The sequence below is a fragment of the Adelges cooleyi genome, unplaced genomic scaffold, assembly GCF_023614345.1.
Source record: "Adelges cooleyi isolate 19-005CV unplaced genomic scaffold, UGA_ACOO_1.1 ACOO_flye_CR_arks_rails_tigmint_CR_PRNA_574, whole genome shotgun sequence".
Taxonomy (NCBI): Eukaryota; Metazoa; Arthropoda; class Insecta; order Hemiptera; family Adelgidae; genus Adelges; species Adelges cooleyi.
Window position 1 is genome coordinate 4022907 of NW_026096268.1, and position 19283 is coordinate 4042189.

Consider the following 19283-nt stretch of genomic DNA (forward strand, 5'->3'; position numbering starts at 1 on the left):
TTGTATGGATTCAATATCATAATTATGTATTGTATAATTTTTGCTTAAATAAACTGAGTAGATTATTGGTTTGACGATTATGTGTATTTTTGTGTGTCTGTAAACATTATAACTTTAAAACTTCTAATTTTATTACTGTTATTAGAAACCTTCAGTGGTATCTTTATTTAATTGTATTAGTTCTTTGTTTTGTATATTTAATCATAAAATGATTTTCTCTTTATTAATTGGTTCACTGTCCGGTCAGAATCATACAAAACAATTAAGAGATTTAAAAAAAAATCCTAGAACACAATTCATCGTATTATTCGGGTATATTTAAACGAGTAATGATTTAATTTATATTGTGGTTTGGATAAAATTTATGGTCTAAAATAATAACAGAGTTAAATTATTGTATTTTTCTCGTTGCGTCGTGAAAGACTTATTAAAAAAATAAAAATAATCGTAAAATCATTTTTATTCCTTTTAGGCAGAAGTTTTGTTCCTTAATATTGCCTTATTTAATAATTTTCCGACATTTTAATATAGTATACTGCCGTTTATTTTTAAAGATGTCAACTAAAATTTACAATATTAAAAAATATGAACATTTTATTGTTTATATCAGTAACACGATTTTTCATCTGATCAAAAGAAGTGTTCTTTGTGTGTAGTTATAAAACGTTCCAATGTTATTGCTTCATTCTGTTCTTTATATTTAATAATATCAAGAGAGAACTAAACATTATAGTGTTTAAATTAAAAAATGGAGCTGTCGAAAAAGTGTAGAGTAATAAAAGCGTAAAAAATATATCGAAAGCCGCCTTATGTTCTTTGGCAAAGGTGACGCTAACACACTCATTTCGTTACAGATTTTTTTTATCGTGTACAATTTTTTCATGAACTAATCGAATGTGCAAAAAATACTTCAGTATATATTTTCTCTTGTTTCTTAACAATATTTATTTTTACGATCCTCAAATATTTATTATTTACGCCGCTTACACTAATGGATTTATGCAAATAAATTGCTTGTATATTGAGTGCTTATTATAGTCTTTGCACCTGTCACACGAGTCGGCTTCTTGCCGGCCAACTTGTCCCCGGAATACTACCCATTATGCGATAATATACTATAATATATTATGCGTCATTAGGTTATTGATCACACGACGTGACGTTAAAAAAAATCCATTACGAATTGTTTAAGCTGCCAGTCTTATCATTATACTACGTTGTGTTATATACAAACGCTATGTGTGTAAACCACGCGTTAAGATGCCTGACGCTGTACGGTGAGAAACTGCGTAATCTGTAAAGAAGGCGTCATATGATTTATATATAATGTATATTTGTTAACTTGACAGACGATATAAGTTAAACGGTTTGGAGTTTTTTTGATAAAATATATAAAAAAAAACATCTCAATTCTGTATAGATAATATAGCTTACAATCGTTTATTTCTTACTGCCGCTGTCGCGTGTTAGTTGACAAATAGCGATGGTCAAATCGAAACGATCAATAACTGAGTATGTGTCTTCGATAAAACGTGTGTTGAATTTTATATACAGGGTGCTTTGGATACCGCACTAGATAGGGTCGTTGTAAAGTAAAACATTCGTCAAATGATGGAATTAATTTAACGATAATATTGTATTTCTTATCATACGTTTTGTATTAAAAATCATTGGCTTTTTATTAGTGTCACCGGGAAGAATTCCTTTCGTCGTGTACGCGATCACGCATGGCACACCTGCCTCTAAGTTATGAAGTTAAGAAATAAAAAGAAAAAACACTTCTAATGATATGTGGTTTTGTATGAAAACACGAGGTAAAATATTATGGTTAGTTTTATATTTTTACTACATCATTATTCAATGAGAAAAACTCCCAAATGTTGAAAGTGGATTCATAAAAATAATTTGTCATAAACAGTGCGAGTATGACATTCAATTCAGTTACACCCTGTGCGTGTGTGTATTGTTTTTTATTTTTTTCTTTCGCCGTTCTTTCGGTTTTTTTCGCACGAGCGCGCGTCGGCAGTTGACATTCTGCCTCAAGCAATTTTTATATGATTTATAATATTATATCATTACGGTGTCGATGACAAGATAAATCACGCTTTTGGCGTTCGATTAAGTCGGTGACGCGTACCAATCCCAAAATAGATTTAGGATTTCGACGACCATGTTCGGCCGGTAGTTCATCCAATGGGTAGAGTCTAAAGCTGTGTGTGTGTGTGTGGGGGGGGGGATCGTTGGAATTATTGTATCTGTATAATATGCTAAAGGGTTATGAATAATCAGGCGCAGAGCCGGACCTTTGCAATACCTAGAACGACTAATTTCAAAGCCTCCTCGCATTACAAGCCTCCATATTACACGTGTGGCTGTAATATTTTCGTATAAGAAATATATATTTTGTATGTAAAATAAAATACAAATATGTAATTTCAGTCTAGAAGGGCCAATTACAATTTTTGCTCTAATCGAGTAGGGCTGTTACTAAGAATATCGTCAGAATACTCATATTTTTTAATTTTTCAGAAAAAACCAAAAAGATTATTTGTAAATTGCAATTACTTATTATTTTTTTTTTTTAAGAAAATTTCAAAATTATATTCATAATAACGATTTGTGTTCGTGTGTATTATTTTTCTGAATTCGTTTAAAAGTTGCACGAATTATGTTCTACGTGAAACTAGATAAGCATGACAAATACAGATTTTTAAAGTGTACGTAAACTTTTTGTTTTTAAATAAACAATTCAATTATTATTCGGGTAACGATTTAATATGATTTTTAATGTACCACGGTTTAGGTTACACGGGCCTTTCAATTTCTTATGAGTTGTGCGCGATCACGTCCCTTATGGAATCGTATCGCGTTCAGTTTATGAATGTTTAAACAATAATAACAACGGTAGCGGCGGCAGCCATGTTAGGATCTTAAGGTTGGCCCGTGCTATTATTATTTATAATTTTGGAATCACTTTTGAATACGTAATTAGATTACGTTGTCTATATAAAACAGCAATATATACATAGTTGATATAGCTACAGCGGCTTCCTGGCTTCTGCGGTGGCGAGGTACCAAACTTTAAATAATTCATCCCCCCCGAGTACTCGAGGGCGGCAAAGATAATAATATATTAATTCAGCGGGGCTAATATAGCGGTGTGTATGTTATCATTTTCAAAAAAGCACTACCTACCCTTTCGAATATTGATGCGTTAATTTGAGGTAGCGTCGTGTCGCGTTTATTATTATTTTTTTACGGTCGTCTTTGGTGGAATATAATATTATGACGGGGTGGAAGGTAAAACCAAAATCGGACAAAACTATACTTTTTCAATATTTTTTGGAGAAAAAAAATCTGAAGATGGGCTAAATAAACTACTATCAACTTAATAATGTTCTGTTATTTTTTAATCGGCTGTCTGTTATTGTATGTAAAAAAAAGTAGAAGAAGGAAATTTATATTTGCTTTTTTAGTGTTGCAGAAAATGCTAATTTACAAGGATCCTATTGGTGCGGTTGTTTTTTTTTTGAAGACATTTATTTTGTTGTTAGTATGAAATTATCTTTTTTTTTTACCTCGGTGGACTGTACGGTTTTGCTTGAACCACATTTCTTTTGTGAAAACATTTCATTTCGGAGACCCTTAGTGTACCCAAATCTATTGGGTTGTGCCTCTATTGAGTTTTTTTGTTATTTGTTTGGTTTTATGTTTTTCTCTTTTTATATTCCATCAACAAACCTTGGGGACTGAATAAATTTATTTTAAATAAAAGTGGGGGTGGATACTACTATTATTTTCACCGTTTCAAAGTATGTATTGTAAACAGTTAAGGCGTAAAAAATGTTACACGGCAATTGTTTCTATTTTTATTAACTGTCCACAGTTGTCAAAAATTCACTTTTAAGTATTAATTATATGTTTGACGTAGCGTTATCATGAAAAACAATTACGTGTTTTAAACACTCACAAAACCATTGTTTTTTACACACAACAAAGAACAATTATTTAGTATTTTATTTTGTATACTAAAAGCGGCCGTATAAAATTAAATATAATAAATATATTCACTTCTTAATCAAATCGCTTGTCATAAACAGATATTCTGTCAATGATTTACGTTGGAAAATTTCAAAACAATGTGACAAAGACAAAAGCGTTTTATGATTTTCATAAATGGATCTTTTTATTTTTAAGTTAGTATAATATGTGTTGAGTTTATTTTAATTTAATAATATTCTAATATCTAATATGTAATCGATTTGCTCATTTACTATTGATTCAGTGTCAAAAAAACTTCACTCTACACCCACCTCAATGCGAATTGTTTTTGTGTTAACTGTGTGCGTATTCGTTTACTGTTGGATATTGCACGAATAATTATTGTATAGTCGATATGTGTATCTAAATTGACTTTTCTTTCGTTTTATTCATTAACGTGAAGAAAACAATTTTTTTCGCAATATTATTCACATAACATGTTGTAATTCGTGAAACTTGTAATGCATTTTGATTAAAACAAAAAAGTTTCACGAGCACTGTTCAACCTTGTACATGAGTTTGGACAAACTAACTTTTGTTAGTATAATGTATTTTATTCCCTGTCACTGATTAGGCTGCTGTATTATATGTATGTGTGTGTATGTAAAGTATGCCACGTTGTATGTATCGAAATAATGAACACTATTCATTGCCGCTACACCCCCTCGAAAACCATACTCATTAGTCATTAGGAACTGTTGTAGGATTATTTAGGTCATTCGTGGTTTTATTACGGCAAAACTTTTTGAGTTATTGTTGTTGTAAATTAAAATAATATATATAAAAATTGCTTGTCGGTTAGGTAGCTTTTCAAATTGACAATTTTGGATTAGAAAATAAAAATGTTTACAGGCACAAAAATACAGATCAGTGTGTAAATGCACATGTGAATATTAGGTGCGTGAACCCCATTATTGCTACAATATACTCTTTTCATTTCAGGATTCTAATGAAGTACTTTTTTCGCGTGCTTCATAAATCCAAAGATTAATATTATGAGATATTAGCTAACAACAACAAAATTGTAATGTGTATAATGAGCAAAAAATACGGTTGTTTTTTATTATTTATTAAAAAACAAGTTATCATGATTTGTCCGCCATTGAGACCATGAATAATTGTAAATAGTTGATTATTTTGATTTGAAAACCACTCGTTTTCCATGTTAAGAGTAAAACTTTTACTATAGGTACATTTTACAAGAAAATGCGCGAATGTTATACAAACAATAACAATTTTGGGTAACTTATTGTACTTAAATAATTTTGCGCCGTTAAATAATACCTTAAAAAAATGAGTTATAAAATGTAGTAAAAACTTAAATTGCTCTTTTTTATCATTTAAATACCTAATAATAATAATAATAAAAAACTTACATTCTGATGTGTAAGTTTTGTTTAACATTTTTTCATAACTTATTTTGTATGTATAGATAAATATTTTTGTGCGAAGTTTATTTCAGCTGCAGTTAACATTTAGGCTCTTACCTGAACAGTTAAAATAAAGTGTTAAAACCATTCAGTGAACAAGTTGCACGAATCTATAAAAATCAGTACTGTTATTTTACTCCATCTCCGGTGTTGATTTTTTGTTTTCTTTTTTTATAATGCAATATTTTCTCTGGTCAGTCTTCCAGGACCAAGCACAGGTTCAAAGTGCACTCATACGCTAGCCCGGCATTTTGCGACCATTGTGGCTCGTTATTGTACGGTGTCATACATCAGGGGATGAAATGCGAAGGTCAGCATATAATATCTGAAACGCACTTAAATATTATTTACCTGTTTTTCGTTAATTATTTTAATGTATTCATTGATATAATATAATATATATATACGTATTTTTATTTCTTTTTTTTTAACTTCTTCTTATCTTCGTTTTACAACAACAATATTCATGTGTTTGTATTTTCTTATTATTTTGGTTTGTTCTGTATTCTATACCTGAATGCCTGCCTGTGTTCTTGTTCTCTATATTATTATTATTTACATTTTTTTTAATTAACATTTCATTTCATTTTTTTTAAATTTATTTTAACTGCGATAAACTTAACAATATTTTCCCCCGTATATAACAGCAGTCCGTTCTCTCTCTCTCTCTCTATTTCTATCTGTCACTCTCTCCGTCAGACATGAAACATCCATTGTTATTGCAAATATTTTGCTTCTATTTCAATACCTATGTACATGTACCCAGCGTGTTCGATATGTTGTGGAAACGGAAGACGTGTTTCTGCTTAAGAATACCAATTTTACTTCTGTGTTCTGGCAATGATAGTTCACGTCAAATTATTCTTTTCAATTATTTAATTTTTATTATTTGCAAATACTTAGAATTATTTACTTTTATACAGACAGGATCTATGAGTGTTATTACGGATTTTTTTCCCTTCGTATTTCTCATTAAAAACATATTGAATTGTGTCGGGCAGGCGCAAACAAAACTTCAAAGCAATAAATAAGCTTATTTTAATGTCAGCTATCATTCTCAGTGAATTGAATTTAAATTGAAAATACCTAAAAGAAATTGTTTGCCGTTTTCAATTATCTCGAGCTCGCTGTAAGTATATAGTATATTGTTTTATTTTGTATGGCGATACCTGATATTTTATTGTTCATTTCCCGTCGATAACCTTGCTTGCGCAAAAATTATAGAAAATAACCGCATGAATGACTAACACCAACTAATAATGAAGTTAGGTGGAAGAGACGATCGCCAGCCCTTATTGTAACTACTGTAATTAATTCCTTGTATTACCCTCGTTATTATTAATTCATCTCTATCTTTCTGACTGTTAGTGTATATTGTGAACTTATTCCGGAAAAAGAGTTGTTCGAAGCTTCAGTCACCCGTCAAGGAGATCCTAGCAAGCCTATTATACTTGGGTCTCCGCATTTCTACTACATTTATATTATCAATACTAGGAATAATCTCAGCGTGTAAATCTCAACGCCCATTTTTTCACCCCACTTTATCACCACTAAATGTTTGCCACCAAGTTAAATAACAGGTTAAATAGTTATAGTGTGTTGTCCGACCACAACATCGGTTTTATAATGTTTTATTAGGGCGACCAATTTTTTAATAGAAGAATTTATGACAGAAAAAATATATTTATTTATATTTTACGGTGTTTAAATGGTTTTGCTCATGTTGAGAGGACGGTGTTCACGATATTATGCTAATTAATCCGAACAAAGGTATCTCTGTTGCTCGCATCAATCCGTTCTGGTTTAATCCTGTATAATTTAACCGCATCAAGTAAAAAAAAAAAAAATAAAGAAATAAAGAAGAACAACAAAAAAACCTAAACGAATCGCTAAAGCACCACTATATAGGTTCCCGGTTGATCGATTCTCGAGTAGTCCGCTTGGAAAAGATAGATAAAGCAAAAAAAGTTTTTGCCGGATCACTGTCACATGCCATCATCATTATATTAATTCAAACGACGATAATCGAAAATCGATTACAACGTGTAACTCGGAGGTGACACTGGCCATAAAGTCTTCGAAAAACGTTTACCTAATTATCATAATGATTGCATTTACAAGTATTGTTAATGTATAATACTTGTTTTTAAAAATTATAATATAATAGAAGGCGTGCGAATTCAGTTTGCTGTACACTTGGACGTTTCTAGACTATGACGTATACATTTTACAGACCGTTTAAATATTTACATCCGACGGTGCCGTGTTCTCCGTAGCTTTTGGTTTACTGTAAACAGGCTCATTTTTAATGCTATTATTACTAAGCCCTATTATTAAATGGACGCTGATATTATTATAGCAACAGCGGCGGTATGCCATTTTCGGAGAACAAAATGTATGTTTGCATAATATTCTAGCTGCGGGCGCCACGAGGCGAATGAAATTTTTAATGCAATTTTTTTGTTCTTTTTCACCTTCGCCATTTCCCGGGAATAATGACGATTTTGAATAATAATAATATATGATAACAATATAATCTATCTGAAAGCCAATTTGTTATTTTAATAGATTCGATATTTTATTTTTTTCCGACGCCCGTCGATTTATAATAATCGTGTGTTATTTAGGTTTGGTGATTTTTTTTTTTTAGGCGTCCGTTGTTTTGAACATGTTGTGCAATCTTCGTTTTTGTTATTACTATGAAAATTATTATCGTTGTACTTGGTGTGATGCTACCATTCGGTTTGTTTGTGCAGTAAAATGATTTGCTGAACCGCGTAAAATCATTTTTTTGATCACGTTCTTGAACAAAGTAAAAATAAAAATACCAAAAACTTAATTCGCATTTTGTTTTCTCGTTTAACTTATTCAATTTGCTAAACAGACCTAATAAAAACGGACCCGGCAATGGCAGTCGTAAAAAACGTTCACTCTAAAGTTTATTTGCCCAAAGCCTTAACGTGCTGGCGGTCGAGTGTTTACTAAGAAAAGCTGTTCCTCGTTATTATGCTTACATATACTTACGCGTGTTATACCTATGGAAATCTTAGGCCAAACGTTTTAACGGCTGCAGTACCGTTTGGTCTAAATGTTATCACTAGCAATGCGTATAATAATAAGCTTTGCGCGCGCTGAGCAAACAGCGTTCTATTGTTGTACACCGCGGCAGTGTAAATCATTTTAGTTTTCGCTCTAAAGTAGTCTTGGTAAAAATAAATAAATAGCAGCGAAAATCGAATCACTATGGTTACACCCTCGATTCAAAATACATATTTACCTCTTTGGACGTACACATTTAATAATACACTATATTATAGCTCTATTATTATGCAAAATTGATTATTGTGCATATGCTGCAACACACACAATAATGCGAAACGATAAAAAAATTAATTATAATTTATAGTAGTTCAAATAATATAATAATATTTATTGTGTTGTTAATTTTTTCGTTTTTTTATTTTTTTGTTTTTCGCCCATTTAATTAATTACACTTTATTGTTTTATTTATTTATTTTTAATGTAGTCGTGGTTTATATTCCGACGTATGGCACGTTGTTGTGTTTTACCGCTAAAATCTGTATAGTGTGTACACATACATTATGTTTTTATATCGGATGAAGAAAATTGATTTTTCCCAAGCGTATAACTTTTGAATAAATACTTAAAAACAAAAAAACGAAAACACCATTTGTAAATTTGTCTTTATTCCAATTCTATTATCTTGATGAACTCGATATATCTAGGCCGAAACGGCGAAACACCAATGGGATCTCCACACGTATATCACACCTTCTTTTTGCGACCATTGCGGATCTATGTTGCACGGCATTACCCATCAGGGTCTCAAATGTACAGGTTAGATACTTACTAAATCAGTAAAAACAAGTTGCTACATTTTAATAATCTCGACGATAAAACATTTATATATTATTATTTTTATTATAAACATGATAATAAAAAAATTAATTGTTAGTAATTATTATTTAACAAACATATATGTATGTATCTATTATGCTCTAGTTGTGAAATTGTTTGATTTGTGATTTTTTAATACAGTCCGAAATTTGGTTTTTATTATCCAATTGGTGAGCTGAGCAAACATGCAGATTCGTTTGCTGGACTATTTAAGAATGTATTTTCTTTCGACAACAAATGTAATATAATAGCGTGTAAAATAATTGTAAAAATAATTAATTGTATTGAGTGCTAATGCCACTGTTATTTTCAGACTATAGACCAAATCATTTTTCGTGTTACTAAATTTTCCAAAATTTCTATTAAATTTGAGACGTGCGATTTCACAACTTGACCGTAACGCATATTATACATAATGCCTGTATATTCGCATAATATATGTTTGTTTATTTATAATATTTATTATTATTATTATTTTGCTTTACGTAATAAAGATACAATTATTATATTGGAAAATATACATATTAGTTTCTTCGATAAATACTATTTTTATTTAGACTTACTAGAGATCACACGATAGAAAAAGTTGGCTATTGCTTTCAAAACAAGCAAAAATTAAAAAAAACCTAAAAAATGTATTTATTTTAATTTTTTACCGTGCCGTTAAGATCCTAATCAATTATTCTACTGTTGCTGTATAGATGTATATATTTCTCGCATAACGTACATAACGTAGCAGGAGGCCCGTTCGATCCTATTATAGAAGCCGATAGTTTTAGTCTTAGGTACACTGGCAAACAAATTTCATTAACGTCCAACTTCTATAATGTTGTCCTCGCTTTGTAATTACCAAAACTAATTTTAGCAACCCTGCATGCCATTAATACGTTAGTTATGATACTTATTTGCGCACGTTTGAATTGTATTATATTCTTATACCCACCTTATACAACTCACTCTATTTTTTTCCGCTTTCTTTATCTACCTTTTGAAAAAAAAATGTATACTTTTACTGTACACTTTTTCACATTTATTATTGTAATAGTATTGTATATATAACTATGCTTGAAAAAGTGATACGCTTATTATTTTAACTGAATACTTTGTTTATATATATATTTTTTTTGTTTCTACGTATGCGAAAATTAGCTTGCGACATGAACGTGCACAAGCGATGTCAGGAGAGTGTGCCAAACTTGTGCGGATGTGATCACACGGAACGACGGGGAAGGATAGAAGTTAAAGTCACGTGCCAAGGAACGAAACTCATCATTGAAAGTAAGTTTGCATCGGCCGTTCCACAATATATCAATTTGATTTCCAAATTATTGTCAACCGTCACAATAGTTTCTACCAAAGGATGTACGCTAAAGAATTTGAATATATCAATAATACGTACGCTGTAACCCATTTAAGTTTCCCTCGAATTACCTATATATTGGTAACAAGACATTTGACGTTACCATTTGTAGCAACGCTAGCATAAAGAGGAGTTATCATTTTAAACTATGGAAACAAAAACAACTTCGGACGTAAAGTAGAAAACGGCTAATAAGACTTAAACACTGGTAATATTATAGAAATCTTATTTCAAAAAAGGGTTACAATTTTTCTTAAAAACATAAAAACTTAGTGGTTATATATATATATATATATATAACCATATTAATTGCTTGATATAGTATTATATTGTAGCTATTTTTTGTAATTAATACGTTTTAATGGTGAACAATTATTTTAGTTTTTATGAGTCATTCGCATTGACGGTTCTTACTAGGAAGAATACTTAAAAAATAAAATGTTCGGGTTGTCGGCAGTCCTTTCTGGAAGTAGCGCGCGCGTGTAAATGACACAAACAGTTAACGTCCTTACCATTGAAGGAAAAAATATGTGTCTTACGAGTTTAATATATATATATATATATATCACAACAACAAGAATTTTCTCCGAGATATCATAAAATATGTGATTTTCGCTAAAATTTAACTTTAATTCCATTATTCCATTAAAAACTGTTTATATTTATTCTGTCAACAATGGAAACGTTATTAATGTTACTTTTTTCATTTCCGCTTTCTGAAATCCTTTATATTATTTTGTTTTATAAATATATATAAATAAAAACCAAAGGTAATAGTGTGATTTCTACAATGGGATTTTAATTTTGATTATCATCTCCACTATTTAAATGTTTTATTAATTGTATAAGTAATAATATGTGTGTACAATTTCTCGTTTAAACGACAACATTAAGGAAGTGAAGTGAAGTGTATTGACATGATGTGTCTTACCTTTCATCTTAGACGGGGATCGATGTTATTCGATAGTTTGATATTATTAATTTGTGTAACCGTTTGATATCTGAGAGAATACGTCTTATTACGTAATGGTTATTTTGAACTTTGACGATAGACTGAGTTGTTTTTCAACGTTACTTTAAGAAGACGGTATACATGTTTATAATTATTTATTTAGGAGGTGGGATAGGCAAGTCTTAGCAAATTCCTAATGTAAATTTAAAACTGTTGTTTTTATATTTTATTAGGTACAATTATAAGAATATTTTAATGGTAGTTATTTTTTTTCTATCAGATAGAACAGATATGTTTGGCCTTAAAATAGCCACGCAGAATTACTCGGTTTGTGTTGGCTTGGAGAAATAATACCTATTGATAAAGAATAATTTAGTTACTTCCTCCGAGGCAGCAAGAATTTTCGATAAATTAAAAATAATTACCTACTTTTAAAATCTTTACATAATTAGCAAGATTTAGCAGCAAAATTATTTTGGTATACTTATATTATATCTTATATATTTTATGTCGGTTTTCGTAAGCTCCTTGGATTAATTACAATTTGAACAGTTAATTTTTATACAAAAGCACTTATATTATTTACAATTAATTTTTTTATTTGTGTTAATTAAACAATACGTGTACTCTAATTAAACCTTGGAAAATAATCTATACAAATGTGTGTACTATACTTATTTAATTAATTTGTTTTAATGTTATAAAAATTAGTTTTAAAATACACGTGTTCATTAGGGTAGAATAAAAGTAATTGACAACTCGACTAAAATCCAGTAGTTTGTATGTTTGTATTTAACACAAATACATTTGTATGTTTAAATAGTGAAGAATGGAGTAGTTCTGCCAGTGATGACACTACAGTTGTCCAAACGGTAGACATCCGCTTTAATGAAGCCGTCATGTCTTGTAAAAACTATTTTCCTCGTCGTATTATTATGAATACGGAATGTACAAATGTTCCGTTTACAAAAACAAAGTAGTACAGTACAGTAGTAGAAAATAGAAATCATTAATTAGAAGAAAAAAATCAGGCCACTACGACCGATTGGAAAAATCTGGTTTCCTTCGTATTTTATTAATTACTTTAGACTACGTTGGTAAAAATATTTTGTTTTATAGGCGATATGGGTGGGAGGTTAGGTTTGGTTTTAACGGTGTGTAAGCAATACTTGTTGAGTAAACGCGGACGTAGACGCGGAATTCGATATCCATCAAGTCGGAAAAATAATAATTTACATGAAAATTAATGACTCGGGCGAAAGACGACAGCGCAGGACACACAAGACGTATTGTATCGGGTTGGTTGTTGTTATTATTATTTTTTTCTTAAATTTTCATTTTTTTCGCGGCATTGCCTGTCAAAGAATTTCATAATAATAATTAATAAAAAGTAAATAAAAAGCTGTCTCTGCCAGAAGCGATAAAAGCGGGTCGAACCTTTGAACGACTGCGCGTGTAGGACGCCAGCAATCGGTAACCGCGGTCGCGATCATAATAATATTATATTATATTTTGTGTGATAGGCATAAAAAAATAATAATTTTCAAAGGAGAAAAAAAAATTCTATTGCAGACACCTGGGTGTATTTATCCTCTAGGCAATAACAGCGCGCGAAGGCTGAAAATGATGGAAATACTCTATGGTGTACCCCGGATTTCCTGACTGTCCCTCGGGTAACGCGAAAATAGAACATATATATATGTATATAAAATGCAGGATGACTGCCGGGTGGGAAGTTATCCCTGAACTCTTCTTCTCCCCCCCCCCCACCATTTAGTGTGTATCGCGAGTACAGCCTTTCGATCCCCAGAGACTAATTCCGATGTAAAATAATATTATTCGTTTTCTGTATAACGCGGGCATCGCCTAAATTGGCCGGTCCGAACTTTGTCCAAATTGTACATTGTAAATTATGATGTACCAAAATTGAAATAAAACGTTAAAAAAATTATAATAGTTATTATGTTTATTGATATAATTAAATAATGTTTGGTCGTAGTACCGCGATGTCATGGTTTACTTGTCAATTTGTTATTTATTTTTACTCTGTAATATACTGAGTATTTTTTTTTCTTTTTTTTTTTTTTATTGGAAATTTTGCGGTTACAATTTATTTCGACAGTATATATATATATATATATATATAATATATATACAGAGAGCTCAAAAACGTATACTGAGTGTTATATTGATCGAATCTATGGGAAACAAGCCGATTGTAGTGGCATTTTTTAAAAACAAACTTTTATGTTTTAAATTTAGTGTAGTTTATCGCGATAAAATCATAGTTTATTTTTACTGGATAAATGTCGTGATGTCAAATAAAAGGTTATTATTATTTTGTAAATAATAGCGTTACATTTTATATATATTAAGTTTTCATTCGACCTTGTTATATTTTTGTAAAATGGAAGCCGAACATTAAATTGTTTAGTGGTGTCCTACGACGGCAGGTATATTTGTGGTCTATTTTCCGTTTAAAATTTTCTCTTGTGTGCATATAGTTTATATATTACGTTATATATACGTATATATATATATATATATATATTTTAAGCGTAAAACAAATGTGTTGGAATTGATCAATTTGAAAACGTGCTTCGAAACAACCCGCGCGTGCCACCCATTAGTTGGTATATTTAAATAACATCGCACTACCCTGGTTTAACTTAGGAAAACAACATTTTTCTTTTTTAGCATGTGTCCTACAACGTGTCAAGTGGAAAATAACAACCTTGATTTGCTCAAGACCTCTCGAAACACGCTCGTTATGCTAACCTAACAGTCATACGAATAAAAGACCGTCCGGCAAACTATGTGTTCCCCTATCGACGGTGTGCATTATACGAGTATATGTTTTTGTTAAACAAGACATAAGTGTTTAAAAAAAACATGAGTTGTCAATTGATCGGTGTGAATTTATTATTAGACTGTTTAATTGAGAACACTGCGAATATTTTTTTTTTTTTTAAAGACAATTTTCTACTGAGTAATTCTATTTAGGAACTTCTTGGGAATCATTCCGGATTAAAAAATGTTTTATATAGGATAACTCGATAAAAAACAGGCTCCTAATTTATTTATTCTTTTTCAAGCGTGATAAGTGGTCAAAACATGACAAATATTTTATTTTCATGATGTAAATAATAATTATTTTGTAAATTTTTGGTCAAATCCCGAACCTGGGATTTGGCTCTGGTTCAAACTTCCTTAAAAATATTTAACATGCCGTACTAGTTGACATTTTAGCCTGACTTCGCAGGGTCGTAAAGCATTTTTTCACGTAAACGGCGTGTGAAGTCATATGAGACCCGTTTCCTTTTGTGTTGAGTTTCTTTGGGTTTAACTCGGTACGATTTCGGCCTCTATGCACATTCCATCCTCTCGAATACCCTCCGACTGTTTTTATCATTAAGCCATTCCTTGTAAAATAATTCTACTTCTGTTACGAAGCGTGACTGACCACTTCCTTTATTGCGTTTCCGTTTTCAATGTACAGCGTGTCGCAGAAGATGAAATACAACTACATATAACTAATATAAGAGAGATGCAGGTTAGGTAGGTTGTAGATCGCCCATTGATTAGATTAGTTAATTGATTAAACGTGGGCGTGTCAATCATTTCCATAGCTTTACTATTTTCTGTTGTTCGACGTACAATATTGCAGTTTGTTTTCATCAGCTAAACCGCTTACTGGTAACCCAGATTCGGTAACCGGAAATTAAATAGTTCCACCACCCGGATTGTGTTTACATGTTAATTCGCTAACGTTAAAACAAACACGTTTATTATGTACACGTTATGCTAATACATAATCGATATGTATTTAGCGGATTTCATTCCGACAACCGACCAAAATGCAGATGTTGCACCCCAAATGTTATTTACCTCAAAACCGCATAACACAAAAAGTAATTAATCACTCGTTTGTTCTGATCGGTAAAGCGCGGAGGATAACCCTTTTGTTAATTTTGCCTATTAATGTTTTAAGACTTTGAACGATCGAGCTTTATCCTATAAATTATAATAGTATAATTGATTTTGTAGGATATAGTTTAATTGCATATATTTCTAGTTATAATGATTTAGTGAAAACATGTTTTTTTTGTATAAAATAATATACGTATTATGTTAGGTTAAATATTTTCTTGTGTGCTCTTTACTACAACTTACTAGGTACTGGTACATGAGAACGCAGTAATTTAAACATATGTCTAACTAACTTGTTGAGACTTACATTCAAGTAGTAATTTACTGGGTCACTGAAAATACTGAACAACTGCTTCGTGAATTTGAATCTTTGCGTCTCCCACATTACAAAAACACGTTTGTCGGTTAAAGTTCTTACAACTATCCAATTTATTTCCCGGCTGTATATTTTAAAGTTTTTTCTTAGACAGACCGAGTTAATTATTCGGTTTTTGTAAATGTTTTATGCACCAACTCGGCGAGCATAAAGATGTCTGAAAGCATAAGGATCGCTTGGAAGCAATGAAAAATTAGGTCATTAGTTTTTTTTCTCTTACTGCGAGTTGTACTTATTTGAACGCTTTACGTTTGCCTTAAAAAAGAGGAACAAAATAATAGTATTAGTAATGCTAATTTTTTACCATTGATCTTATACAACATCAGTAGCAAAGATCATTAATTATTAATAAACTATTACAACTGATTTAAAATAAAATATTTATTTGCTATGATGATCAGATTTTACGATAATAATTATTTATTTTTTAATAAAAATACTAAATAGATGATTATATAATTTGTCAAGTTAATCCCATTCTTTGAAACTCGATTTAGCTAATCAGCTATTGAGTTAAAAATAATATAATCATCTTAATTCATTGGTATCCAGCCTTGGACTATATTTAAATAGTATATCAATGGTACGTGTACCGTTATCAATAGTAGGTACATTACTATGTTTTAATAGAAAGAAATTATGTCCATACATTTTTATGTTTTAAAAGAAAAAGAAAATACAATTGAAAAGTTTATTAACTTATTAGCATAAGATTATTAGAATAACCTTATTAGCATAAGGGTTTAACGGCAGGATTTTCATAAATGTTGAAAAATTATACGTGAGGCTCTTTATTTTGTGTACAGTTTTTTTTTTGTCTTTGTATTAAATTTAATTGAAATTTTATATTGACATTAGGTAGAAAACACGAGTGCATAAAATCTTAGCTAAATGATGTTTACTCGGTGTTTTTTGAAATTGCAGTAAAAAACAATGAGTGTAGTTAACTTCGAATTTGTCTTCATTCATTTATTTATATATTGCAGAAAGAACAAATTATTTTTAACCAATAAATTTTTCAATAGGCCACATTAAAGTATACAAGGTAGTATGATCATGCTTATATGCGCTATGTTTTATACACAAACTACTTGAAACGGTTTTGAAAAGTAACTCTCAAGTGTGTTATTTTCCGTAGGACATAGTAATATTTATAAGGCAATACTACGTGTTAGCCCTTAAACGGAATTTATCGTGTAAGGTACTAGTAATTGTTGCTCTTAAATCTTTTACTTCTCTTTTTTTCTTGTTCAACGTTTTTTGAGTGTACTTAAGTTTGAGTTTGAGTTATTAACCTTTCATTCGTCTTCCGTTTATTTGAATCATCGCCATTCTTCATTTAGTGCCATTGACGAAAAAAAAAAATATATAATTGCTTTATACTTACGAAAATTACCTCCTTAAACTTTTTTCACAACTAATAGTAACTTATGCGCTTGCGGTATATGCTTATAATTCCAGCAGTTTGGAAAGTTTTTTTTTCTTGAACCTCTTACATGTTTAATTACATTTCGCTTTAGCTTTACGCATATTTAGTCATATATTAGGTGATTTTTGTAACACCTAATTTTGTAGAATTTTCTTTTTTTGTTGATCAATATATGTTTTAAACAATACCAGATACGGCGTTGAAAACAGGAAGGAGATAGCAATGACAGAACGAGCTTTTAATACAATGATGAATCGCTGATATGAAAAACTTCGTAGTTCGTATTATTTGTCTCATTCAAACTTTAATATATTCAATTTTGTTGTTCGAAAGTCTTAACTATTCGTATCGGTTACGGTATTATTTTACATCATTTGAAATATGTTCAATCACTATAGTTTGTTTGCTCTTTTTGTAACTTCAACAAACTTTCATCAAGACTTATTATTCTTTATAAATAATACAATATATATCGGAAATAAGTTTTTTATTTTCATGTAATTTTAGTATATTGTTATCAACTATTATTATAAAAATGTACGATTTAAATCCAGAAAACATTTTTATTATATATATATATATATATATATATATATATGTGTATATATTGATTGTGTATCATTATCATTTATCGTATAGAGTTTTAAATCTTAACATTTTGTGTTTCTACTAAAACAATTCGAACAGATGAGTGTATCAATTTTGTTTGGTACTCTTCGTGTATTTTATTGAAATCCATGTCACATTCTTAATACGACAGTTTGACGAAAACATGAAAAGTCTTGGCAAAACTGAGTTGTCTAGGCTAACTACTGAGTTATAACTAATTGTTTTACTTTTTAAAATGTAATATACGACTAATTATTAACGATTTGCTTACATTTACTCCGAAAAGAGATCGATTTTCTGTTTTGTAATTGTTTGGAAATATAATGAATAAACTTTTTAAAGTAATCAAATAACACTAATCAAATTACAACAAACGAATAAAGCATGCTCGTTAATCATAAGAGCGTTGTTAATTGTGACGGTGACTTGGCGTTTGCACGGCTTATGCGTTTTGTTGATTCGATTAATAATTCATTAGCTAAACGCTGCGACGCATATCTATTTCGGCCTCTTTCGAAGTCGAACAATTTCAACCGACGGACAGGATATGATAAAAATCATATTAGTAGCTTCGACGCGGAGTGCGCAACCTTCTTGTGTTTTCCGACAAATGTTACTTGGAACTTTCGACCCGCTCGACCTACATTCGTGTCTTATTGCGCATACATAATTTTGGCGCGATCCCGAATGTCCGCCACGAATTGGAAATTCTTGAGGGAATAGTCTCTTGTTCGGCAATGCGCGTTTACAATGGGTATAGCTGCAAAGAGTGACAGTAATTATTCGGTGCTCAATGTACGCTTTAGACTCGTTGTTATGACCGATATCGTTGATAAAGGCATTCCCCGCGGGCACAAACAATAGCGACTGACAGACCCCGAAGCTCAAAAGTTCTCATGTTTCTTTTTCTTTTCGACCAAACAACGGGAGGTTTTTTTTTTAAATTTAGTAATATTTTTATTTTTTTGGTAATATCGATAAAGTATAGCCACGGCTAAGAATATTTTTTATTGTTCGAATGGTACCACATACTGTTCAGTTACTTGATTTTTGGATCGGCTTGCATTAAGTGCCCCGAGGGTCAACGAGTCTTGACTTATTTGTCGTTGGGTCGTGCTGGACGTTTGTAGTGGTGACAACCGCTGGGTAGTTTGTTTGATTTCGCCGCCTGAATCTGCTAATGACTACTATTCGTTCCATATTACTATATATGTATGATTATTTTGTTTACATCGCTT

At 30.8% G+C, this 19283-nt stretch overlaps 2 protein-coding genes across 7 annotated transcripts in view; both read left to right on the forward strand.

Annotated features, from left to right (window-relative positions):
- LOC126843115 (protein kinase C, brain isozyme) overlaps positions 1-19283 on the forward strand; it is a 77445-nt gene that overhangs the window by 32758 nt on the left and 25404 nt on the right. For 3 of the 6 annotated variants that reach the window (XM_050580456.1, XM_050580454.1, XM_050580458.1), the window contains exons 4-5: positions 9218-9329; positions 10539-10667. In XM_050580456.1, the coding sequence (XP_050436413.1) occupies positions 9218-9329; positions 10539-10667 (241 nt within the window). Of the gene's footprint in view, positions 1-5669; positions 5782-9217; positions 9330-10538; positions 10668-19283 lie in introns of all 6 variants that reach the window. The other 3 variants (XM_050580455.1, XM_050580457.1, XM_050580459.1) reach the window with 2 other exon arrangements.
- LOC126843112 (peptide transporter family 2-like) overlaps positions 1-19283 on the forward strand; it is a 98023-nt gene that overhangs the window by 22282 nt on the left and 56458 nt on the right. The window lies entirely within an intron of this gene.